The sequence below is a fragment of the Rhododendron vialii genome, chromosome 12a, assembly GCF_030253575.1.
Source record: "Rhododendron vialii isolate Sample 1 chromosome 12a, ASM3025357v1".
Lineage (NCBI taxonomy): Eukaryota > Viridiplantae > Streptophyta > Magnoliopsida > Ericales > Ericaceae > Rhododendron > Rhododendron vialii.
This window is the reverse complement of record NC_080568.1, coordinates 30,149,239-30,175,368: the sequence shown is the minus strand read 5'-3', so window position 1 is coordinate 30,175,368 and position 26,130 is coordinate 30,149,239. Positions and strand designations below refer to the sequence as shown.

Below are 26,130 nucleotides of genomic sequence, written 5' to 3'. Positions count from 1 at the left end.
TCCATGCTTAAATTATATCAGGCGCCTTTGTATCCATCATAACTGACGAATACCAATTACTAGCATATAAACCAACTCCACCAAATAAACTAATTTGGATTTAATTGACCGTGGGCCATAATTGTTTGGAACAACTATGCAACAAAGATAATAGGAATTTGTCATTTCACTCCATATCTTTATTTAATCTCCAATATGCACAGGAGAATATGTAACATAAATGCCTATAAAATATAATTGCTTCTTATGCAATAACTATATTCGGTGCGTGTCAAGAATCCCACTTGATATAAAGATTATAAAAGTGTAGGAGTGAAACCAGAAAAAATTCAACACTCTTTCTATTGCAACATTTTCCAACAACTGCATTTATATATAGGCAATTAAGTGTCCTTTCCAAAAAGACTCCTTTCCAAAAAGACACAAACCAAATGTAACGGTCACCTTAGCAGTCAACTCCTCCAATGGTCCAAAACCGAAACCATTCAAACGGTGCAACAATTTAAAAAATTAGTTAAATAATGAATCGAAGCCACCGTTTCACATGAACCGGTTGATCATGTACTGATTTAAGCACTACAAAGAAACATGTAAAAGCCATAGAAACACACTTTGTGCTCATGTGAACCGGTGAATATAACAGATTAAAACGAACTAGAGAAGTGAAATTTACCATCTTCACGCTAATCCATCCATGTGCACATGCAACCAACCAAACTTAAAAAAAAATTCTGGGTATAATCAATAGAGAACATGTTCTTTACTACCCCATAGGCTTGCTTTTAAAAGATTTAAAAAGAACATTTCCGGAACAAATCCCTTTTATTAAGTAACATACATATCAATGCAAGAAGGCATTACACGAGGGGAATGAAAAATGAACAAGGTAATCTATTTTCACATTTTACATGACAGGTTAACATCCTTTATTAAAGCACAAGAGTACACAGCAAACATCTCCAAAATTAAAAGAATTGTAGATAAAATCTACTTAGCATGTGGATACATAAATCATAATCTATATGATAACACACATTACAACACCCTAATCAACCGAAAATTTGACCTTCTTTAAAGATCCAGGACAAGGAACGCTCTTGCGCGCTGTGCGAATAATTTTTGGCCCTTTGTGACCAAAAACATCATGACGTTTCTTTCGTGCCATTTCCATCGTCCGCAATTAACGTAAAGGAGTCGAAGTATAAACACTCTCGCTCACTCCTTCAAATGCCGGCGGAGGGGACAATTCATGGTTGATACCGTTAGGCGAACCTCCCATTGCTGCAGTAGACTCATCAGAATCCTCCATATTTTCCAATGGAACCATCTCCTTTGGACTATGAAAATCATCATACATGGATGAATCCTTTTCAATTTCCTAAGATCCATGTTCCGATATTTCCTTAACCGGAATGGCCACAACGTTTTGGACTAAACGTTCTACCACAAAAGAGTCCTCTTCATCAGAAGAGATATCAATCATCACCGGTTGACTCTCATGCAAGAGGCCTCGCCTTGCAAAGACCTCTTTCCATTCTTTAAACCAAAGAATATCATCGGGACTTGGATGTGATGAATCTCCCAAAACAATGTTAAACGGTGGAAGAAAAGGAGCCGAAAGACGTATGATGTTCAAAGGGATTTCAGAAGGCATCTTGACAAAAAGAATGCGCCTCAAAATTGTAACACAACCGAGAAACCAAAGAAACCGGATAACAAAATGGTCTGTATGCTTTCTTCCTTAGCGAAACAAAATACCAAACCAATATTGCGTAACTCTGGACCCACGGAATTTGACTCCTTAAATAGGCAAAAAATAGTTATTCCTAGACAACTCTTCCGTAGAGACACAACGTCAGTTAAGAAAGTAAGTGTCTGCTTCCAAAAGACACCAAGGCAGTTAAAGCCAATAACGGTCCGAAAGATGGTTCTACCAATTGAAAAGATGAAGAGAATCAGAACAATTCTGATTGTTCTTTCTCTCTAGAATTATCTCCTACGATTATACTTAAGAGGCTCGCAAAATCCAATGGTATTCGGGTCTCTCTTCGTTTGTGCATAACGCAGTTAGACAACAGTTGAAGACTGGGCTTCATTTTATCTTGGAGGCGGCTTCGCTGTAACCCGGTGCACACCTAATTCTCTCGAATTGGTGGGGGCGAATATCATCTTAAGGACAGCGACATAGTAACGTGACTTGAAGCATCTCTGTTTATCCACTTTCATTGGCTACGACGAATTTTGAATACAACAATCTTAAGACGATATTGCAACCGTTGGCCAAAGATTACACCTCTTTTATTAAATGCAATAGTCATGTCTATTTATAATAGTCATGTCTATTTATTCCACCCCAATGGTCACACCTTTTGGTCGGTAATGTCTATTCATTTAACCTAAATAGACACACCTTTTGTGCTCAAATCCAATATTCATGTCTATTCATTTAACCTGAATAGTCACGCCTCTTGGATTAAAACCGTTCACCAATATTTATATTTAATATTCATTAAATATTTTGGAAATGTTCCAACACAAACTAGGCAAAAATTACGGCTTACCACAGACACTCTCGAACCCTTGAAAAGCTCATTGCGATATAATTATATGGTTGTGTCAGGCAATATCCTCTTACCTCGCTAAGGACACTTTGAAAGCAATTTCTTCGAGCCAGCCGCACATGTTAGTCTATACAATAAGGATGTAGTGTTTTGAAAATGTACACTAGTCCAAGGACCGTTCTTTTTTGCGTGCTAAATTAATTAACGGTTAAGATTAGTTACTTCTTTTTTCTAAGGGTTGAAATTGCGATAGAGATATTTTAATAGTCATGTTTGTTTGTGTGTGTCTAAATTTTCCCACCCATTAAATTATTAAATTCTGTGCTTAATTTCCTCTTTCCTTGCAATGCGTCTTTTCCTTCTAAGACCAAAACTGCCCACTTACCATGTCATGCAAAACTTCCAGCAAATATCAACCTGATGTAACTTCAAACCCATCACGCTTCCATCCCTCTCTTCCCTGCCCCTTTCATAGATTACACGGACCTTCTACAGACCACCATCGATCACCATTTACTCACACTTTCCATCTCAACGCTAATGTTGTTGATGGCAAGATTGGTGATGATCACTAACAGAAACAGAGCAATGGAACGATCAACGGAAATGACCCCATAAGTCTTGGAGAAACGTCAGAGAGTATGACAGAAGCACTGATTTCAAAGGATTCCCAAAGGCCCGAAGGCTATGAAGCTCAATCTGAATCATGTCCAACTTGGTGGCGAGATGACAACGATGGAGGTGTGGTGGTGGTAGAGTAGTGATTATTGGTGGTGGAAATGAAAAGAGGGTGGTGGTAAACGGGTTAAAATTGTGGTCGCGGATGTTGTTGCAGGAGTACTTATTTTTGCGTCAGGCGCGACCATGGTGCGCCCCGGGCGCATCAGTGTATTTAACTGTTTTAATGGGTCTAGGCGTGAATAGGCCACGCTCCATGCGCGCTTATTTGGATCGCTAATTAGATCATTTTTCGTGTGCATTTATAATTTTTTGAAACTTCTAAGGCTCCAAAATAATGTCAAAATTTGTGTAATCAACTTGGCGACTTGCAATCACGAGAACCACTTGATATATTACAAGTAGCAGTAGACATTGAAACATTGGAACAAACAACAAATGTATGTTGGACTGCCTAAATGTGTACGTTTTCGCTCTGTACATTTGGATTGACTACACGTGTACATTGTCGCTCTTATTAAGAACAACCGCACTTCTCATATATTCCACCAATGCACCAAGGACATATTACATGGTTTTGAGTACCAAATGTGGTTAGTTGCACTATTTATTGCTCAAACAACTCTCTATCAATGAGGCTCCTATCAGGGTGAATCAACTATGGTATTGCACAAGTCTTGCCATTTGATGATTCGACTCAACAATGACGCACCATGGCCACAAGCCTTAGCAATGTGCCAAATAATTTGATGGAACTGAAAAATGGGTCTTGATTTTGGTGCTCTATTTTTGTACGAAGACACTCTCCTTTTAACGTGAACTTACTAGTAACTTTTTTTTTTTGATCCGCAACTTACTAGTAACTTCATGTACAAAGGGCAGTGCCTACTTACAAAAGTGGAGTGCCCAAAATTAATTTCCTTCAAAAATTGACATAGCCCATCTTAAATTGCCATATTAGATCGATTGCAATCACAAATAAAGTTATTATACAACTATGATTTTGATATCACTGAAATCAATCACATATGCTAGATAAGAAAAATTAACCATGCATTTGATGAATATCAATAGCGTCAAACATCCAAAAATAGTCCAATCATTCAATACTTCTTATACAAAATACGAAAGCCAAAGTAAGTTGCAAGGATTTTGTCTAAAGCTTGAGGAGGAAGATTAGCCGCTCATGCTTGAGAGACATCCAAAGTTTTCAATGAATCTTCATGGATGGAACTCCTGGAATCTCTTCATCTTGCAATGCGGTGGTAGTAGCGGCACAGCCGGCCCAGGCACAAGGCTCACAAGGCCCCTTGGGCATCCCCAATTTTTGGGGCACCCCAATTTTTTTTAGTATTTGGGTTGGGTAAGACTCTTTTTAGAAAATGCTCAGTCCAAGTTTTAAAAGCAAGGCCCAGTCTCTTGAGCATTGATACTGAGGCAGTAGGACTTTACACTTATAAAAGATTCTTTGTCTCCGTTGTTTCCTTTAACTAGCAATGTGGGATTATAGGCTTTGTTTTGCAACTTGTTTGTCCCACATCGACAGAGGAAATGCTCAATTGGCAAAGTGAATTTAATACTATAGTTTTGGCTTTCTCTGACTGTTTTTTTTTCCGTAAAAATTGTCAAGCGTTTAAGACACCATTCTTAGAATAGGCCTTGGGCACCCAAATACCTTGGGCCGGCCCTGAGTAGTGGTGAAGTGATGGTGGTAGTTATGTAGTGATAGCAGTTGTCAACCAAAATAAAATAAAATAGCGAGATTGAATATTATTCCCTGTGGTGAGGTAGTGTTAGTGGTGGTGGTGGTGGTGAAGAAGGAGGAGGAGAGGGAAATATGAGAGGAGGCATGGTTGGGGCAGAGGGAGGAAGAGATGGCAATGTCTCGAGATTTTTCGTATATTTTCCTTGCATAACACGAGAAATTTAGATAAATGGTGGAGAGCTGAAAATGATCTTAGGATTTTAGGTACTATAACAATAAGGGCGATTCTTACACATGCAAGTGGTCACTGATGCGTCTCAGGCGCAGTTTATTGCTCCCCGGGCGCGAGAAATAGTTTCCATATGCGTCTCAGGCGCATGCGTATGCGTCCCGGGCGCATCTTCCAAAAAACTGCAAAGTAAGCCAAACTTTGCAAGCTTGCCACGAACACTCCTGAAGTTCGATTTGTTCATCGTAAGAACCATTGAAAATATTGTTGAGTCTAATTTTGAACTTAAGAAGTTTGGATTTTAAAAATGTTACACATTATGGGAAAATTATGTGTTGCTACAGAAAATCCAAAAGTAATTCCCCCGGCTTAGGCCCAAATCATGAAATACACCCGGCCGTCCCCCCCCCCCCCCCCCCCCCAGTCCCGAAAACCATTGAAATACCATTCCTCGGATTTGGCTAAAATGGTTTTCACAACTTGAGCTAGCAGGTTTGAACTTGAGTTGGGTTGTATTTCGAAGAGATTGCTATTCCGGTTGCACCAAATATGCTAACAAGCGAAGAGAAAGATGAGACTCCAAACCAACTAATTTATGTTATGGTGGCAGACTGGCAGTGTAGGTATGATGATGGTGGTAAAGAGTAGAAAGATGAGGGCAATTTACGTGTAATGTGCTTCTAAGAATTCTCTTATGCACCTCAGGCGTTGTTCAATGCTCCTCTGGTGCCAGAAATTGTTGGGTTATATGGCTCAGGCGCATTGAGTCGCGCCCCGGGCGCATCATCCAAACTGCAAATTAAGTTGGCCAAACTTCTCGGCTTGCCACAGACACTTTCAAACTCTAATTTGCACGTTGATAGAACCTTTAAAAAGCTCATTGAATCTACTTTCTAACTCGAGTAATTTTGATTCAATTTTATTTACACCTTAAAGCAAACAATGATTTTACCTTTAAGGAGTCGGGAAAAAATCATTTTTGAAAATTACATTCATAGAAGGACAAAAACAAAGAAAGAAGACAAGAAAGGAACAAAAGAGAGAAGTATCTCTCTTTTACGCGTAATGGTAGTGAGGTCAATTTACAAGAAAGTGAAGGGTACGTTGTACTTCTATTAGCTATGAATGCTTTCAGAAAGGGCTGGTAGCACTTGATACTTCGAAAATTTAATTTTTCTAGTAAAGAGATAGAACATAAGACTTTGGAAAGTCAGATTGAACAAAATAAGAAGAATGACGAATTCAAAGAAGATTGAATAAAAATAAGAATAAGAAGTCGTAGTGTGATTCAGAGAAGAACGAAAAAAATGATTCCTGCAGCAGACTGGAATACAAGGCCTAGTGTGATTCAGTTTGGTTGTTCAGTTTGGTTTGCTTTACTCATCTTTTCAAGGAGGTTGTGGCGGAGGAGGGAGGCGTGGATTTGGAGGAGTCGATGAGGAAGGCTAATTTTGAAGGCGGGAAAGAGTGGTGGTGGTCGGTGGTGGCCGGAGGAGGAGGTGGCAGGAGGGGAGGGAGGCCGTGAGAGTACTGGCAAGAGCATCAGAGAGCATGATATTCCTTCGGATAATGTATACATAAATTTGTTAGCTCATAATTGGCATTAGTAAATATTGCACCTTAATTGACAGAATAGATACGATAGTCAATTGGTTGTCTTAGTTCCCTATATGCATGGAGCAGACAAGGCTTTGATGAGATGGATTTGAGTAGATTGTGTTGCTAATTTATACCGCCCCACTCAGGCACGAGTAGTGGTTCTGTCCTAGGACAAATCCTGCACGAGTAGAGGTTCTGTCCAAGGACATAACCTCTCTCAATCACTGCATGAGAAAAACTAGGCATTTTGGTTTAGTTGCTTTGTCAACTCGCCTACCACCAAATCAGTGACTAATATAATATCATCAATCAAAGTGTGGGGCAAGTTATTTTGTTTTTGGAGCCCTGCCTGTGAATCAAATGTTGAGCAAGTGAGGTCAATTTAAGCGTAATGTGCACCTAAGTATTCTCTTATGCGCCTGTTTACACCCATTTTTGACCAAAATGAGAAAGAGAATAAAAGAATGGCCTTGGAAGTAGTTTCAGGCCTTGAGAAGTCTTATGAATCAGTCACCTGCAGAAATGGGCCTTTGGAAGAATTTAAAGTGGCCATAACTAGGCCAAATTGAGTTTGGAAAGGCAGGAAAGAGTTTGAAAATTGATTAGGCCACATTAATGTTTGGGGCATGGCCTAATTAGTCAAGGCCCAAATTGATTATCAAATCTAGGCCCATTTTCAGGCCTTCGCCCAACTAATCAAAGCCCGGACTAGTTTTTCAGGCCTATCTAGCCCAATATGGCCAAGATTCATTTTTCAGGTCTGGGCCCAGTTTTTTAGGTTTATTTAGGCCTAAAACTGACCAAGTCAAAAAGGCCATATAAGCTGCCTAGTCATGCTTGGGAAGCAAGCTGCTCACAAGCAGCTCAACCAGGCCTGCGTTTTTTGGCCTTGGTGGGCCCAAATATCCATTTTTTACAAGCATCCATGCACGCAAGCAGCTCAACCAGACCAAGGACACGTGGCAGCCATGCATGGAGACATCCCAAGCAGCTCAAAGGCCTAGAATGTTCTTGCTGGGCAGACCTGGGTAAGCTACTTACAAGCAGCTCAAGGTCTGAGTGGACCCCATCCTTTAGCATAAAGCAAGGCCAAAGACAGGTGGCGCACATGCAGCCCTTGGAGCTGCTGGTGAATGATTCATGCAGACCTAAGCAAGCTGCTCACAAGCAGCTCATCCAGGTCTGGTTGATCCTTAGTTTCTGGATCCTTCTTCCGTGAGAGATCAACCTCAGAGGATTTAGAGGGCCCACAAATTATGCAAGGTCCAATAAAATGATAAGAAAGGCCTGGTGAAGTATTGGTCTGCAGCTGTGGGGGGTCCGGAATGGCCTGGATACTGCAGGAACTGAAATTTTCTTTGCCATTTTTCAAAGTTTTATACAAAGAAGAAGGATTTTTTAGGCCTTTGCCCTTTTCTTGGAGTAAAAGGCACGTTTTGTTCAGGGAGCAACCCCTCATTGGAGCATTTTGAAGCTGCTCAAGCCTAAGCCTTTACAAGGAGGACACTTGGCAGCCAGGCATGAAGGCCTATGGAAGCAGCTCAAGGCCTGGAACATCTGCCTATAAATACCAGAGTTGAAGGCCTTGGCAAAGGTCCCCGACCATCAAGCCCACGGCTTATGCATATTTATTTTTCCTTTATCTTTTATCTTTAGGTCCCCGACCATCAAGCCCTCAGCTTATGCAAATTTATGTTTTAGTTTTCTTCTATCTTTCGGTCCCCGACCATCAAGCCCACGGCTTATCTAAATTGCATTTCAATTATCTTTACTTTCCCACAAAGCATTTTATCTTTCAGCCCAATCTAGCCCAGCCTAGATTTTATTTCCTTTCATTTCATTGTACCTAAACTTCGTTAACCGTTAATGAAGTTCAATTACCTTATCGTTCAGTCCTGTTTTCTTTTTCTTTCCATTTTTTACACCGATTAGGAAATACTAAGTCCTTATCCCGACAAGGCAAACCACGAACCACATACGGTCTCACCCCTTAGGTCGTACGCAATCGCTCAATACGAAGTCAGATCTGAGGCATTCAGGCCTTAGCACGAATTTGGATTGCAATCCAGTCCTGGCACGAGGCATCCAGGCCTTGATACGAATTTGGACTGCAATCCAGTCCTGGCACGCCCGCATTAGGCCTAGAACTGCACTACTCGCTGTTCCTAGGCCAATTTTTACTTTTTCGGAAGAAACAGCGCCTCGGGCGCTAGACATTGTTGTGTGCAGCTCAGGCGCATTGTGTCGCGCCCCAGGCGCAGCTTCTGCACTACTCGCTGTTCCTAGGCCAATTTTTACTTTTTCGGAAGAAACAGCGCCTCGGGCGCTAGACATTGTTGTGTGCAGCTCAGGCGCATTGTGTCGCGCCCCAGGCGCAGCTTTCAAATACTAGCAAAGTAGGCTAAACTTTGCGGCTTGCCACAAAAACTTCCGAACTCCGATTTGAACGTGGTTAGAACCGTTGAAAAGTTTGTTGAGTCTACTTTCTAACTCAGGTTGTTATGATTCAAAAAAATAATAATAATTTCATTTTCTTATCCGTTTTTGCAATGGAGAAAGCAGATATACATTAAATTTATAGAGTTCCAAGGGTTCAAGGACTGAATCAACAAAAGGTAGACTCCGTTTATTTTATTTAATGATTTCAGCACCATTTTGGTTTTCTTTGGTAAGGATATTTAAATATGTTTTATACAATTCAGTGGACTTTGGCTTACTTGCTCTAATTATCGAGTTAAGAACAAAAAGGAACAAGAAAGGAACAAAGGAGGGAGATATATATATATATATATATATCAGTACCTTGGATGGTGGTTTGTAGAAGGTCCGCGTAATCTGTGAAAGGGGCAGGGAAGAGAGGGATAGAAGCGTGATGGGTTTGAATATCAAATATGATATGGCATGCCAAGTCCAACCTTGGCTTCAAATTTGAGGATGCCAAATTTTTTATTTTAGAAGGTTTCGGAGAAAAGTAATGAAAGAAATTTTTCGACATCACATGTCAAATTTGGCATGAGAGAGGGGATGTCAAATGACACGCATGCATTTGACATTTTGGTTGGAATTGCTTCCATTTGGCATGCCATGTCAGATTTGACATCTTTGGTTGGAGATGTTGGTCTGATTTCATCCTTCAATTGCCTAAAATTTTCCATTAGCACAAATCTCTCTAAAAGCATCTCCAACCCATGACTTCATATTGGAGATGTCAAACGTTTTTTGAAGGCTTACGTGACATTTTGGCATCTCCAATTTGACATTAAAGCCTTCCTTTCCAACCCTTATGCCAAATTCTTTTTATTTGATAACAAGTTATCCCTCTCCAACCCTTAATGTCAATTCTTATATCAATCCAAACGGTCATTTTTTGAAATTTGGCATGGAGGAGGGTGGTTGTCAACTTTGTCATTCCCTTCAAAGCCACGTAGATTTTGGCATCAAAAAAAGCTGTTAGGTTGGATTGAATTTTGGTGTCAATTGTTACCGTTAACATATCCATATAGGAATTGATATCTCCCATTGGAGATGCTCTACAACTCAAAGTTTGATTTTTTCAGTCATTCCTTTGCTTTTCCCTCGACTGTCTTGATCAATAATAATGCTTTTAGAAAAAAACAGTAATGCTTTAAGCAGATAAAAAAAAAAACAGTAATGCTTTTAGAAATGATTACTCAAATTTTTTTCAATGAAAAAACATACTAACAGTTACAGACCTTGTTGCAATATCTTTGCCTCTTCGCAATTCTGGTTATACGTTTACGGTGTGTCGCAGAAATGTGCGTATTCTCTGCTCTGTTCATGAGGTTTGCATTATCATGGTACAACCACGCAACTATCTGCTTCTAACATGCCATGCTCCAACGAGACGGTGCAGCTCTATCAACTCTCTCGGTGGGCTAAGGGTAATGGGTGAGTTATTTATCTTCGCCTTTTTCTTGGTTTAGGAGTGGTAATATGGATTGGAGTCGAGCCTTATTCCACCTGGGCTCAACCTCCACTGCCTGGGAGTAGCACCACCAGGGCGATGTACCAAACTAGACCTCGCTTATATGCCAAACTTTTTTGACAGTGGTAGTAGTTAAAAACTGCGCCAGTTTTTTTTTTTTTTTATCCGAAAAACTGCGCCAGTTGATTGGTAAGTTTTGGCAAGTAGGTTGATTGCTAACATGGGGGCAACTATTACATCTTGTATCAGTTCAGATAAATCCTTTATTTGTAAACTAAGAGATAAAGAAATCGAACTGGAATTGAACCCTATGAGATCTATCTGCTGTGTTACTCCGTAGCTCAGTGTTGGAGCGGCGGCTGTTACTGATTGGTCATAGGTTTGAAAGTGCAATGTTCGGTAGGGAAAAGGCAAAAAATGGCGTGGAGACGGCTTGTTATTCAACAGTATAACAACCCAACTTTTTTTCCCCTCCTGAACGTATCATGATCAACCAGAGAAATAGACAATGGATTTGCGAGAAAGCTCTGATATTACTATAGACGAAAGCAATAAGAGTAATTCTATCGTGTTTTTGTGTTCTTGTAGCAGTTCTTTCACTTTCTTAAAAAGAAGCCTATGTATTCGTATTGAGTTGCCCCGAATTTCTTCTAATTGTTGTTCCTTATGTTCATCCTGGCTTCAGCAATTAGATTCTCATTTGGAACAATCATGTCCTTCTTCAACTCCATATTCTCTTATGCCTACAACACATTAATTGATTCTAACACCTTTGCGGCTTTGCCTTTATAACGAACAGGTACTTGGGGCAAAAGAACGAAGAACCGGTACCTCAATAACTCGGTGCTGCTCTTCTTTTCCATAATCGGGCTTGGCAACTCGGTGCTGCTCTTCTTTTCCATAATCGGGCTTGGCAACTCTTACGGGGGTTCCTGCAGAAACAACTTATCTAATGTGACATTTAAGGTTTTTTGCGAGGTTACGATACCAAGCAAATCACTGTGTGTAAGCCATGAGTGCTGCCATATTGTTGTTAATAATGCAATGGTACTGTCAAATGCTACCTACTGTACTCTTTCAGTAAATTTATTCGCTAATAACGCCAATTCAAAGAGTGTATAGAAGAAAGATGGAATCAACATATTTATAATGATCAGCGGGAAAACAAATTTAAAGAAAAATAACAGCCATTGTTGCAGCTTAGGAGAGCTTCGATCCAAATCAAACTAATTAACTCAAACCATCTGTAGGCGCTGCAACAGTATCGAGTAAGACAGGAACAGATAAAATTAAGTTCTGCGTTTCGGCATTTCATCTTGCGAATACATTTGTTGGTCAAAAGTTCAAATCTGTCAGAGTGAACATTTAAGAACCAAGAGAATACATCAAAAAAGACCTGAGAGCGCCAGGTACTGTTTATGAAATCTATCTCATGACATCATGGGAGTATCTTGCGTCGCCTGCGTGGAGTTTCTCGCTTCACATACATTTTCTCTGTTTCATTCAGAGGTCTGCTAGAACCATCTGGCTCGCTAATGAACCTCCACCCACCACCATTTCCACGCTTATCCCGCGGGCCCAGTTTCTCCACTGTGATATTCCAGCCCTCATCGGGACGCTTCCGGCTATGCTTGTGGTGTTTCACCATCCCTGCCATCTGCACATGCAAAATAAAAGAGATCTCACTAGGGTTTTCGAGGAGTATAATTTAGCGGCGGATGAAATTAAATGACTTACCTTCATCTTGTTGAAATTCATCCTCTGCACAAACTCCTGATATAACATTTCATCTTCCTTCATGGATATATCATAATGGACTTCATCTGGGTCCTTTGTGGTGCCATCCCACCCCTCAGGCATTACCTTAAAATTTGGTTTGTAGGGAAGAGACGCGACATGGAATTCTCTGTCATGAGAATTGAAGAATCTGCACAAAGAAACAAGTCAAACACCAAAAAAGGCTGTATCACACTTTAAATTCTTCAATTCTGACCAGAGAATGCTAAGAGAGCCGTTTATTCTTCGAAAGGAAGAACCATCTCATTTCAGAACATAGAAAAGGAACTAAAATAGTCCCTTATAATTTTGCATTCAGCAGATATTGCGGACAGAATGAATGGCATACAAGCACCTTATGCAGCATAGATAAAAAAGGTCATACATTAAATTATATTAGGACCTAGGGGAACGGACAACACACACATCGCACACATGCACACACATCCATGTGCACACACACAATAGCTGTGAAAGTACGGGTACACATAATTTGCCTGTATGAAGCATGCACAATTTCTACCCTTTACTAATTACTCGCGTACACACATCAATAGCAAGAATGACAATCTGCAATTGCATTCCCATGATAAGTGTTGCTAGCATGACATGCAAAAGCAGCAAAACAAGGAAAGCCCTAGTTAGCATCCTAAAAAAAGTTTTTGAACAAAAAGTATGCAAACAGTAACACTTTGATGATAGATGGTAATATTTTATGTAGTACTGTAGTTCTCAGTTCAAAAGGCTGCCAATCATTTGCAGTAGTGGCTCCGTTCAAGATTCTAAATTCTAACATACATCATGGACAATAGAACAGAAATGATAACATGTGAAAGCCCAGCTCTGGTATAAAAGCACCATAAAACTTTGCAAGAGTAAAATCAAACTGGATAGTCCAGAGCATTAACAATAAAACTGCACAAATCAATCAGCTTTGGGGAATGGAGAAAAGGCAATAATCTGTATACCACAAACTTCAGTATTTGAATGGACAAGCGCAAATATGATGTAGTTATTAGAAAATGCATAGATCTACAAGAATATGAAGCAAGCAGCAAAGCACGTGGCCACATAATTTCGTCAAACAACAATACAAAGCAACCACATAGTTAAACAAGAACTAACACTACAAAGCAAGTGGCAAAGCAAAAAATACAAAGCAAGCAACAAAGCAAGAATAGAACGCAAATAGCAAAGCACACAGTTTCTTTAAACTTACTAACAAAAGACAACCAAGTAATTGATTGAGCAAGCGACAATTCAGCAGCCATGGTAAAACGTTTAGGCTTCACATAGCCGATTAGCGTCGTAACTGTCCCTAAACCTCAAGTTCAGCAATTCCACAAATTCTAAGATGCTTCTGGTCCTCTTTTTCAAACACGTTAAAGTAACTACTAAGAATACAGTTGCAAGCTTCCAAGTGAAATAGCAACCAACTCTAGTAGAATTTATGCAAAACAAATGACTGGTTTGATAGCTTACTCAGGGCAAGTGTCGAGCAAGAGCTCGACAGAGTCATCCAGAGGATGCCCAAGCTTTTTCTCTTCTTCCTCTTCAAGCTCTTTGAGCCACAAAATCGCATGCACCCTCTGCCTCATAATCCTATAATCTTTAGCCAACTTTTCAACCGTATACATTTCTGGGTTCTCCTTGTGAAGCCGATACATTTCTGCTTTCTCAGAATCCTTAAGATATGAGCCTCTTGCCCCAGGCTCTCTAACCTGCTTCATCAATACACTCATTTCACGCATCCTCTCGCCCCATCCATCGACAAATGCTTTGGCCTTGCGGTTCTCTGCTTCCATTAATTTTAAATGGTCTATCTCTTGAGAAGTTGTGGATGGAAACTGAGGGGGAATATTATCTTTAGCACCAGGAGAGGGAGAGGTAATCTGATGACCAACCACCTCTCCATCAAAATGCTCCCTGGTCAATCCCGTTGACCATGAAGAGGAAACATCCCAACCCAACTCATCAGCAGAAGGTTTAGTTCCACCAGTTTGCTTCCCCGACTCACCACCCTCTTTGTCTCCACCACCATCAGACTTGGTCGAAAAAATTCGAGAACTAAGAGAAAACTTTGGATTCAAGGACTTGGTTTCATTTCTCAATGTGTTGGTGCTTGGAGCAGCAGAAATTTGAGATATAACACGCTGCAAAATTCGCATGTTCATAATTCTGCTTTGCCACTATATCCTGTGAACATTATCATTGGAAATTAAATTATGAGCTCTCAGTGAGAAATATAATTTGGGAGCAGAAGTGTTTTAGTGTTGAGACATGAAGATGAAAACTAAACCCATATAATGCTGCTGTGGTGGGGAAACATGGAAATTCTGTAAATCAGTTAGTCTATAAGTCAGTTTCGCAAAGTTTAGTACATCCAAACTTGGGTGGGGTGCAAAGGTGGTTTAGTGCTGAGAAATGAAGGAAATGAAAACAAAAACTGAAAGCCACATAAAGCTGCTGTGTTGGGGAAACATGGAAATTTGTGTAAATCACTGTGGCTAGAGTATCATATATAGTGCTCCGCTGAATCACATTATCAAAGCTCTGTTGCCCCCTTGTCCTAGAATTGCGCAGTACGTACCATTATTTCAACCTACAAAGTAGAACTACAATATTTGGTCGACGGAAATTGAAAAGAAAAGAAGCATGGAAACCAATATTTTACTAATTGCTTCTATGTTTTGTTCGAGCTCAAAGATTACCCCAATTTGTCAAGATGAGGAGACGAACCAAGATTTTCGTTGAGTGCCCCATTTTTTCAAGCTTAGCATATTCAGACATTGCAACTACATAACACGGACACTCCCAAAGGTTTGAAGTCCCTGAGGCGGACGGTTGAACTTGAGTAAGGTTTGTCGGACATCACAGAACACAATGCCCTCGACAAAGCTCGATGGAGAGAACAGATTCACGTAGCCGACTTTAATCGATTGGGGGATTCGACAAGTTTAATGCAGTCACTATACAGATATAAGATTCCATATTCTGCCCGGAATCATCTAAGGTTCAGTATGAATACAATTTTATCTAAGAAAATAAACGAATTCTCTTTTCCCAAATATCTTATTGACATGAGAATTAGAAGAGTCCAACCCTAACAAGGAATAAACGACAGATAGCGAGCTATATAAATTGGGCAAACGTACGCGTAAGTTGTAAATAGTAAGATTGAGAAATTATACCTGAAATAAAAGAAATCAAGACCCTGCAACAGCTGCTGAGAAATTATACCTGAAATAAAAGAAATCAAGACCCTGCAACAGCTGCTGACTTTAAACCCTAAACCCTAATTCACTCTCTTTGATCGACAAAAACTTAAAAACTGATACAAACTCCCCAAATCAACGTGCTCTTGATTCAGCTTAGCTGTCGTATTATGCATTTATGCTCGACGAACGGTTGGGGAGAGAGAGAGAGAGAGAGAGAGAGAGAGAGAGAGAGAAGTAGCTTTGGAGGAAAAGGGGGCTTCATTGAAACATGGAAAGGAACGGGTTGAACTTGATAGTCTCGTGGGCATGAAGCCCAACTCGTACAAGCCCAATAGTGAAAGCTTAGGCCCAATACTTACAAGCCCAATTCAATCTGCCCAGCCTTTCCTTTTGGGCCTTGCGTCGATTTTATGATCAGGGAAAAGGGGCGCAGTTGGTGAGTATTTTTTTGGGCAAGTCAGTTTTTTTTTTTTGCCATTCGTTAATATACTCTATCCTAGGGGTGTGTTGTATAGTGTAAATTTCGTGATTTAAAACGATCATTTTATTTGATTCCTCAAATTTACCGTGTGTGCAAAAAAAATAAAAATGATCAAACAACACATTGGTCTTAAAGTCTTGTCTCAAATAACCCATAATACGTAGCAAGGATCCCGCGCAAATTTGAAAAATTTATTGTATTTTTAGCAACAAATTACATATGCATTTAGGAGCATTAGTTGTTTTTCCAAGTATAGTAGTTTTACACACAATCAATAATATTAGTACATCTGGGATTCCGTTTGGTATCCTTGAGTCTGTAGCTAGCTTGGTGTGCTTTGTGCAGTAACTAGTGTTTCGGGTTTAGGTAATTTGGTACATTCCTGTATATTGCGATGTAATATTTACCTTCGGATATGAATGAATGAATTACCTATTTTCAAAAAATTAAAAAATAATAATAATAATAATAATAATAATAATACTAGTACATTGTTTCGCTTTTTTCCATTTCACGGTTGATCTAGTGGTTTACTCTTCTTGCTTTACATATGTAGATTACATCGAATTTATAATTTGAACAAACCAACAGAGCAATTTATCTCATCTTACTGGGGAAACCCAATTTTTGGACGCTGAATATCGATCAAGAACTTTTATTAGCAATTTTTTTCCTTCTTGTGATACCACACTACTAAATTTATAAATTGAACACAATTTTTTTAGACCGGATATACTCATACCAAATATCGAATTACATTTCCCGCAATTCATTGAAGTGCTTTCCATGTTTGAAAAAAAATTATCCCACAAATCATGGATTTCTTAATTTAAAGAATTCTTTCAAACATTTTAGAAAATGGGATAAGTCAATAATAATATACTCCATAAGATTGGCCACGAACAGAAAAAACCCTAGAAATTGAGAGCTTCAAAAATGAAAAACCCTTGTACCTTGGTGCCGGCACTGCCTAGCTATAACTTCTATCTCTCCAACAAAAAAAACAAAAGGAGGCAATTAAGGAGATAGATATATGGCTGTGGCTGATTTATGTTCACTTCACGAAGATGACATTGCTGATGGCATTCGCGCATTCGATTTTCGGGAAGACGAATACGAACTCGAGTTCAAGGATACTGATATGCTTGCGGTCATTGGCAATGATCACGAAATGACCGAAGAGCGTCTGGAATACGAAAAGGAGAAAGAGATGACCGGGGGGTTCGACGTCAACGTTCCCCCCAACCTATATGGGCATGGCATAATCCAGCCACTCTTGGACTCGAAGTTAAAGGAGGGCATTGAGGCTCTGGAGATTGTCGAACGTTGTTCAAAGTTTGCGATTAACTGTTACAACGAGGACAATGGAAATGGCTTCGAGTTTGTGAAGGTCGTCAAGGCAGCCTACGAGACTTGTTGCACGCTGCTGTATGTTACATTTGAGGCCAAGCAAGGAGGAGACCAAACCCCCTGAGACGTTCCAAGCTGTCGTGTTTGACGGAGTAAACACGGAGTAAACGAGACCGAGACGGAGTTCAAGTCGTGTTGGATCAAACCAGAATACCAAAAGGAGGCAATAAGGAGACAGATATGGTTGTGACGGACGCGGATCCTCTATCCTACGTCCCCCTGTCCTAGTGTTAGAAAGATGACACCTGTCCACAACACCAAAAATGCATAGACTAAGCTACACCGAATCTCTCCTCTCTCTCTCTCTCTGCCGAATGAATTCCTGTTTTTCTCCCCCCAAATTCTCCACCTCCCTGCTTAATTCCCCATCTCCTTCCTTTCCTCTGTTCCTCTACCACCACCACCACGTCCTTTCTCTTATCAACCCAGACCACAGTTGGAGAAAAGAACCCTTATCAAGAAATTGAAACATAATCCTAATAGCCAAACTCTCCAGAAATAGAGAACGAACTGTCAATTGAGTATCTAAGGCAGAAATTTAATAGAACAATCTAAGCTATAAAACAAGTGAATACGAAGAACATAGTTACAAACAAATTTTCTTTTGGTGGTCGTTGGCAGCTATATTTCCAACGTCGATTTCACCCAATACCAAATTTTGTAGCAGATTTCACCCATTTTGATATCAAATTTGGCGATGGTCGGCGTTGATGGTAGCAGGTGAACGTTAATGGTGGACGTTGATGGTAGGTGAAATGTGGGTCGACATTAGTGAATCTGAGTGGTGGTCGCTCCGTTAAGCTTTTCAGACCTGTGAACCAATTGGTCGAAGTTAGGGGATGAGAAGGGGGGATTCGGTGTAGCTTAGTCTTTGAGTTTTTAGTGTTGTGGACAGGTGTCATCTTTCTAGCACTAGGACAGGAAAGTAGGACAGGGGGACTAGGACAGAGGATCCACGTCTGATTCGGATTCTCTAAACGAAGATGACGATACTATTATTGCTGATAGCTTTCGCGGATTTGATCATTGGGAAGACGAAATGACCAAAGAAGAGCGTCTGAGATATGAGAAGGAGCAAGAGAAGGCCGGGGGGTTCGAAAAGGAGAAAGAGAAGACCGGGGGGTTCGACGTTGGTGTTCCCCCACACCTATATGGGCATGGCATATTCCAGCGACTCCCGGACTCGTAGTTAAAGGAGAGCACCGAGGCTATGGAGATTGTCGAACGCTGTTCAAAGTTTGCAATTAACCGTTACAACGAGGACAATGGGAAATGAGAATGACGAATTCGAGTTTGTGAAGGTCGTCAAGGCAGCCTACGAGACTTGTTGCACGCTGCTGTATACTACCTTTGAGGCCAGGCAAGGAGGAGACCGACCCTCTTAGACGTTCCAAGCCGTCGTGTTTACTGGAGAAAATGAGACCGAGACGGAGTTCAAGGCATGTTGGATGAAACCAAAAAACTAGCTCCGTCTAGGTCTTGTGCATGTACTCCAAAGGTTTCGATTCGTTTTGTGGTGGTACTTGGTGTTTGTTTTCACATCTATGAGCACTTTGTGTGTTTGAATGAGTAATGCAACCAACAAAACTTTAAAACTTCAACCAACAAAACTTTAAAACAAACTACAGACACAACTGCGTTCGGAGCCGTTCGATACATGCAGACTAATGTGCATCGAATGTTTTCAAATGCAATTATGGCCGGAGTTATATTTTAAGAGATTTTTTGGTGTTCACACAAGGCATCTTCTCAAGTCGAGCCTATTCTGTGGTACCCCTTCCAATTTTCACCTGTTTTTTTCACAACGAAGCACATCATGGCACCACACGCCAATGAAGTCCGCGAGAAGCATGACGAATTGTTGGTCAGTTTAGTCACATAATTCTTTCGGTAGGATTCTCTGCTTTCAGTTTCAATGCTTGCTCTCGCGAATATCAATTGTTCAGAAGACGCTTTCGCATGCTTATGTACGCACAACCACAGAGTCACAGACAAACCTAAAGATATTTTGTTCACTCATTCAAAAAATAGGGTGAACAATACTTTAATTATTAGAGTCCTTCGTTTTCTAAGACTTGAATCTTATAATCATTCCTGGAAAAACCATCTCAATTGAATAGATATTAACACTTGATAGAACTGTTAAATTTTTTTAATCCAAAATTTCTATGCCAGAAATTCTAAAGCAAGACAAGTATTATTTCAATCAAATACCTACTAAGTAATAGATTAATGAAATGATCTCTTTAAATTGGTTTTCTGCGGTTCTTTTGTTTTAAACCAAATCAGGTCTCAATCTTTTGTTATTACAAGTTTACAACGACCGTTTCATGAAATTTTTGTGAGAGTATATATGCGAACTACTTACATCCGATGTTTGTCATCCGGATCAAATGTACAAGGAGATATAATATTTCCGGATTGTAAATATGTCTCTGCATATAATAACACCAGCTCCCCGCCTATCTTTATTAGTGTATACGGCTTTGTGATTACAAAAGTTTCACATTCCTTTTAGTTCTATATCCACCTACTCATATCATACCCAAAGCAAACAAGAATATTCATATCCAATTTTGTAGTACAAATTACTCAAACAAACAATCTACAACATATTTTCCTTATACGTATCCTCCTTTTTAATCCTATTTTCACTCATATATCCACTCAAAATTAATCCGGTTGACAAACGGCCCATTAATGTATGCTGTAATGGAAGTGGAAGCTGTGGAGGAATGCCATAAACAAGTCCAGCACAAGGGCAACTGGGGTGGCCAAGTTGGAAGGCACCATATATCTCATGCACAAGACCAATGGTCAAATACCACTAACAGCTAGTAACATTTCTTCCATGTCAAAAAAATCCAGCACAAGGCCAAGAGTAGAGTTGTAAATGAATCGAGCAGTTCATGAGCTCGGATCGACTCATTCGACAAAAGTTCAACTTATTAAGAGAGGCTTGGCTCGATTAAAGAGGCTCGTTTAGTAAATAACTAAGCTCGGCTCATTAAAGGTTCGGCTCGTTAAGGCTCAAGTTGAACTCAAGCTCAAGTTTTTGGTCCATTTAGTAAACAAACCAAGCTCGAGCTCGACAAAGCTCGGCTTGGCTCGGTTCATTTGCAGCCCTCCAAGAGTGGACCAACTAAACGAACCAAGCTCGAACTCGACAAAACTTTGCTTGACTCGACTCATTTGCAGCCCTCCGAGAGTGGCCCAACTTGGTTGCCATTATCTGTAACAGAAATCCAACACACTTCCCAAGGCAGCTGGCCCAAAAACCAAAGGAAACACAACAAATTGAAAATCAAAATTCAATCCTCTCTCCCACTCATCAAGAAAAAAACAGACACCCACACCGTCAAACATTAATATTATCATCTGACGCACATAAATCCACTGCCACCCCTCTCTCAATGCATGCAGCCCATATTAGATAAACACAACCAATTCCTATCCAATCCCCCCTTGGCAAAAGTATTCAGTGTTGCTGCCATACCATGTCACCCAGTGCACCAAGATCACATTTTGGAGAACATAACTGGTGTATAATGCTCACACTAGTTACTGGGCCTTGCCTGCAATTTTGTTCATCAGTTTTAAAGGTGGTTGAACTTTAACCGCAGATTAGATAAAGTTCTTTTGTTCTCAGTAGAGAGTCCTCTGCATTCACTAAATTCTACTGCTTTAGAGAAAAAACTAGGCGTTTGTAGTGCCCAAGGCGGCTGCTGCGAGGATTAAGTGAACCCAACTCTACCCGTTTGTATCGTATGACCCGTTAACTAGATCATGCATGTATAATATTACGTTGATTTGATATCGATAAATATTGAATTGAATCACATTTTGTCGTATCAATCATCTCTGTGTCACTGATGGGTAATGCACCATGGATGAGGACTGTTAACTTTTTTCTATTATTGCGGGCCACTAGCCTCCCCGTTTTAGATTTACAAGGACATCCAAACACCCACATGTGAGAAAACACACATGCTCAAAATGAGATATGTGTGAGACATGCACCATGGAATCATTTTCCCTTAGGCTCCAACCTTGGTCCTTTCTATATATGTTTCACCACCCTCATGCTCCCCAGAAAGACCATTCAAAACACATCAACCTACTTTGTAATCTATCATCCAAATCCAAAGAACCAAAAAAAAACATCATGGGTCTTGGCATCAACGGCTACACTTCACCGGCGGCGAGGAAGATCGCCGGAGGCTATGACCTTCCTGAGGGGGTTGACATTCGGGGCCGAAACGACGAAGAATTCGCCAAGATTCTAACCAAGGATGCTTTGCTGTTTGTTGCTGAATTACAGAGGGAGTTCAGGAACCATATCAAGTATGCAATGGAGTGCAGGAAAGAGGCTAAGATGAGGTATAACAGAGGGGGCTTGCCGGGGTTTGATCCCGCAACGAGGTACGTGAGGGAGGGGGAGTGGACTTGCGCGGCGGTCCCACCAGCGGTGGCTGACCGGAGGGTGGAGATTACAGGCCCGGTGGAACGGAAGATGATCATCAATGCGTTGAACTCTGGAGCTAAAGTTTTCATGGTTAGTTTTTTAATTAGTGTTTATGAATATTTTGTGTCCGAAGATTTATTTGGACACTGCATGAGCCTCATGCACATATTGTATTTATTGAGTAGGCCATAGAAAAAAGATTATTTGGTTCCTTATATACTACACTATGGGCCCTATGAGATGAATGGTTCAGATTATAACAACAAACGCATGGTGGAGTCTACGATACGCTGCGGTGGAAACAGTGCAGTGAAAACCCACCGTTTCCACCGCCAGTGAAAAGAATTTAATCTCTTCTAATTATACATGTAAATTGTAATGATCGTCTTTCTTACCCCATGAAACCAGGTGGAGGCAAATTAGTTCTGCTTATACGTGACCATGATCTTGTTGATCCTGAGGTAGGACTGGCAAACGGATCAAGCCATTCGAGTTTGAGCTTGTGGCTCGATAAAAACTAAGTCAAGATCAATTTATAACATAACCAAATCAAACTTGAACATCGTTACCAAACACTACCGGAGCATGTTGCATTGATGCTCCGAACTATACAAATGAGCGCATCCCTCTTCAAAATCTTGTTGCTTTATCCAACGAAAGAACAGTGAAATCATGGTTTTTCTTACCTAGGTAAATGAATCCATTGAGACAAAAACACACAAAATAATGGCTCTAATGGTGTTTGTTTAAACGTAGGCTGACTTTGAAGATGCACTTTCACCAAGTTGGGAGAACCTTATGAGAGGTCAAGTAAACCTAAAGGATGCTGTAGATGGGACCATAAGCTTCCATGACCAGGCCAGAAACAGGGTCTACAAGCTCAATGATCAGACTGCAAAGCTTTTTGTCCGCCCGAGGGGTTGGCATTTGCCTGAGGCTCATATATTCATCGACGGTGAGCCGGCAACTGGTTGTCTTGTGGACTTTGGCCTCTATTTCTACCACAACTATGCAGCTTTCAGACGGACTCAGGGTGGAGGTTTCGGACCTTTCTTCTATCTCCCTAAGATGGAACACTCAAGGTAAGAATAACCTAATTTACTATTGTGTACAAGATGGATTGGGTGTATAACTATAACCCTTTCCAAAATCGCTTCCATTATGTAGTGATTTCAAATCCATGATTATGAAGTTTCAAACTCAACGTCAAAATCCAAGTGTAAGTCTTAAAACCTAAATTTGAGGAATTCTCCTTAACCACAATACATTTGAAATCTACATCTACCCGAATGCGGTCAAGTGTTCTTGGTAGGTTAAGGAGCACATTGAATTGTGGATATCTGTGGAACTAAAATAAGAGAAGGGGAATGAGGGGAAATATTGATTAGGCCTGTAGACATTGTTTCCCTCTCTTTTCCTTTCTCTATACAAATCCTGATGGAAATACAAGATCAAAACACAACCTACAATAGTTCTTCAGAACCACTGTTGGTACCTGTGTCTGTGTGTTGCTACAACGGAGTTTTATTATAAGCACTGAGTTTTGGCAGGGAAGCAAGAATATGGAACAATGTCTTTGAGAAGGCAGAGAGAATGGCTGGAATAGAGAGGGGGAGCATCAGAGCCACTGTTCTGATCGAAACACTTCCAGCCGTCTTCCAGATGGATGAAATCCTATATGAGCTAAGGGATCACTCTGTTGGTTTGAACTGTGGTAGATGGGACTACATATTCAGCTACGTCAAGACTTTCCAGGCTCACCCTGACCGCCTTCTACCGGACAGAGTTCAAGTTGGCATGTCTCAACACTTCATGAGGAGGTACTCTGATCTCCTCATCAGGACTTGCCACAGGCGTGGTGTTCACGCCATGGGAGGCATGGTATGTTTTCCTTATTAATTTATAGTACATTCTTGCAAATGTATATATGCTTACCTAACAGGCTAACAATATGCATATGATACTTACCAAAACAATAAGTATATGAAAATTAGAGTACAAATGCACATGAATGTAATGGATCTATGAAAATTTTGAATTAGATTACCTAGCTAGCTTGAATGCCCACAAGCTATAGCTAGATAGGTCACTTGATTTGCATCATTGGAGTAAATTTGTGATTATAAGAGCATAGGAGTTGGTATAATTTTGATAAGTATAGGAGTTGGGAATAATGAATGATGTTCTTAAACGATGAAGTATGTATAGAGAACCCTTTTCGGTTTTTGCAGACAATTAGCTTGTGTGGAGACATCGTAAAAATATAGCAGGATTCCTTTTACTCACTAAACATTTGGTTTGAATTGGCCCACTTTAGGAAAAACGGTAAACAAGCTAACAGCTTTGTCACTCCTTTTACTCACTAGTCACTAAGCATCATGCAGATGCAGTAATGACACTTAGAAACGGGTTCTGCATGAATGTAATCATATAGCCAACTCATTTTAGCAAGAAAAATTCCGTAGTTTGTATAGAGTCAATCTTTTGGTTTATAAAAGATGAAATACAAAGTTTGTATACTTAGAAATGCTACTACTGCATGAGCAGAATCAAATACTTGCCCCTTTAACAGGCAGCTCAAATCCCAATTAGAGATGATCCAGGAGCAAACGAGGCGGCAATGGAACTGGTGAAAAAGGATAAGCTGAGAGAGGTAAGGGCAGGGCACGACGGAACTTGGTCAGCCCACCCCGGGCTAATTCCACCCATCATGGAAGTCTTCAACAACAACATGGGCAACTCTGCCCACCAAATCCACACAATGAAACGAGAAGATGCATCAACCATAACTGAAGAAGACCTCTTACAGATACCTAGGGGGGTCCGAACCATGGAAGGACTCCGGCTCAACACCCGAGTTGGGATCCAGTACTTGGCAGCGTGGCTCACCGGTACCGGGTCGGTCCCACTTTACAACCTCATGGAGGACGCAGCTACTGCTGAGATTAGCAGAGTTCAGAACTGGCAGTGGTTGAAATACGGAGTTGAGCTAGATGGAGACGGGTTTGGAGTGAAGGTGAACTTGGATCTATTTGGGAGAGTTGTTGAAGAAGAGATGGCTAGGATTGAAAAGGAAGTCGGGAAAGAGAAGTTCAAGAAAGGTATGTACAAGGAGGCTAGTAAGATCTTCACTCGGCAATGCACAACACCGACGCTGGATGATTTTCTGACCCTAGATGCCTACAACCATATCGTCATTCACCGTCCCAGGGGATCATCCAGGCTCTAAACAAATTGCTACGATCATCCGTTTTCGACTGCTTTCGCTAGCGTTATCTGTAGTGGGTGTGATTTTGTGTCTGCTTTGTGAGTCCTGCCAACTGCTGTTGCTAAATAATGTAATAATACTGGGTCATTTTGGAGCCGTTTCGGGTAATGTTCCAACTTGGCTATGTATCAGATGGAATTTGGGGTTCTAGTTTCAAACAATGTTCAGCAGGTGAATGGTAAGACATGTTGGTTTCGGACCTTCGGTAGTATTACCAAAACCTCAGGCAGTGTTAACAGTGAACTATGAGGCGAAAGTGAATGGGTCTAAGCTATCTTCCGAATTGTTCAGGCTAACAAAACATTTCACATTCTTACCGTATAGGTGCAGGAAGAAACCAATAGCATGGAATTGGGGTACCAGATACCAAAACGTGAAATTTCTTCTGATTAACATGCTTTTTCTTAGTTAACCATCAAATTTCCATCACTAATCCCACAAACAAATCTCCGACATTCGAGTATTTCCCGATCAGGAGTATTGTACAATCGGACATCGTAACCCTAAGAAATTGATTTCAAAGAGTCTTAAAACAACAACAACAACAACAACAACGAAGTGAAAGCTCTTCAAACTACAATTCTGTGCGTATATAGCAGAATCGTGAAGATTGATCTGAACGTAAAATTCAAATGGCTTCGACTAATTTGCAATCACTGGCGAGAGTAAAAGCAAGTAATGTACCTGCGTTAATTCAGAGCACAGAGAACCACCTTTCTGAAACCCTAGATTTCGATATTCGAGCTGAGAGAAGAGGAGAGGAACAGGTGCATCCGCAGCGAGGGATATTTGCG

At 40.5% G+C, this 26,130-nt stretch overlaps 2 protein-coding genes and 1 pseudogene across 4 annotated transcripts; 2 read left to right on the top strand and 1 right to left on the bottom strand.

The window, feature by feature from the left end:
• Positions 1-10,685, top strand: part of LOC131311924 (mitochondrial pyruvate carrier 1-like) — a 45,518-nt pseudogene extending 34,833 nt beyond the window's left edge.
• A 1,243-nt stretch (positions 10,686-11,928) lies between these two features.
• Positions 11,929-26,092, bottom strand: LOC131310937 (protein GAMETE CELL DEFECTIVE 1, mitochondrial). 3 transcript variants are annotated; one of them, XM_058338213.1, is made up of 4 exons: positions 26,021-26,092; positions 13,977-14,690; positions 12,456-12,645; positions 11,929-12,375 (listed from the first exon to the last, which is right to left on the bottom strand). In XM_058338213.1, the coding sequence occupies exons 2-4, from the start codon at positions 14,666-14,668 to the stop codon at positions 12,157-12,159; spliced, it is 1,101 nt and encodes a 366-aa protein (XP_058194196.1). In that variant the 5' UTR covers positions 14,669-14,690; positions 26,021-26,092; the 3' UTR covers positions 11,929-12,156. The 3 variants fall into 3 exon arrangements, with proteins under 3 accessions (XP_058194196.1, XP_058194194.1, XP_058194195.1); XM_058338211.1 differs by lacking the exon at positions 26,021-26,092 and adding an exon at positions 15,686-15,970; XM_058338212.1 differs by lacking the exon at positions 26,021-26,092 and adding an exon at positions 15,735-15,970.
• On the top strand, positions 21,673-25,298 carry LOC131310935 (malate synthase, glyoxysomal). The gene is made up of 4 exons (XM_058338210.1): positions 21,673-22,158; positions 22,825-23,150; positions 23,619-23,949; positions 24,641-25,298. The coding sequence occupies exons 1-4, from the start codon at positions 21,769-21,771 to the stop codon at positions 25,295-25,297; spliced, it is 1,704 nt and encodes a 567-aa protein (XP_058194193.1). The 5' UTR covers positions 21,673-21,768; the 3' UTR covers position 25,298.
• Positions 26,093-26,130: the final 38 nt, after the last annotated feature.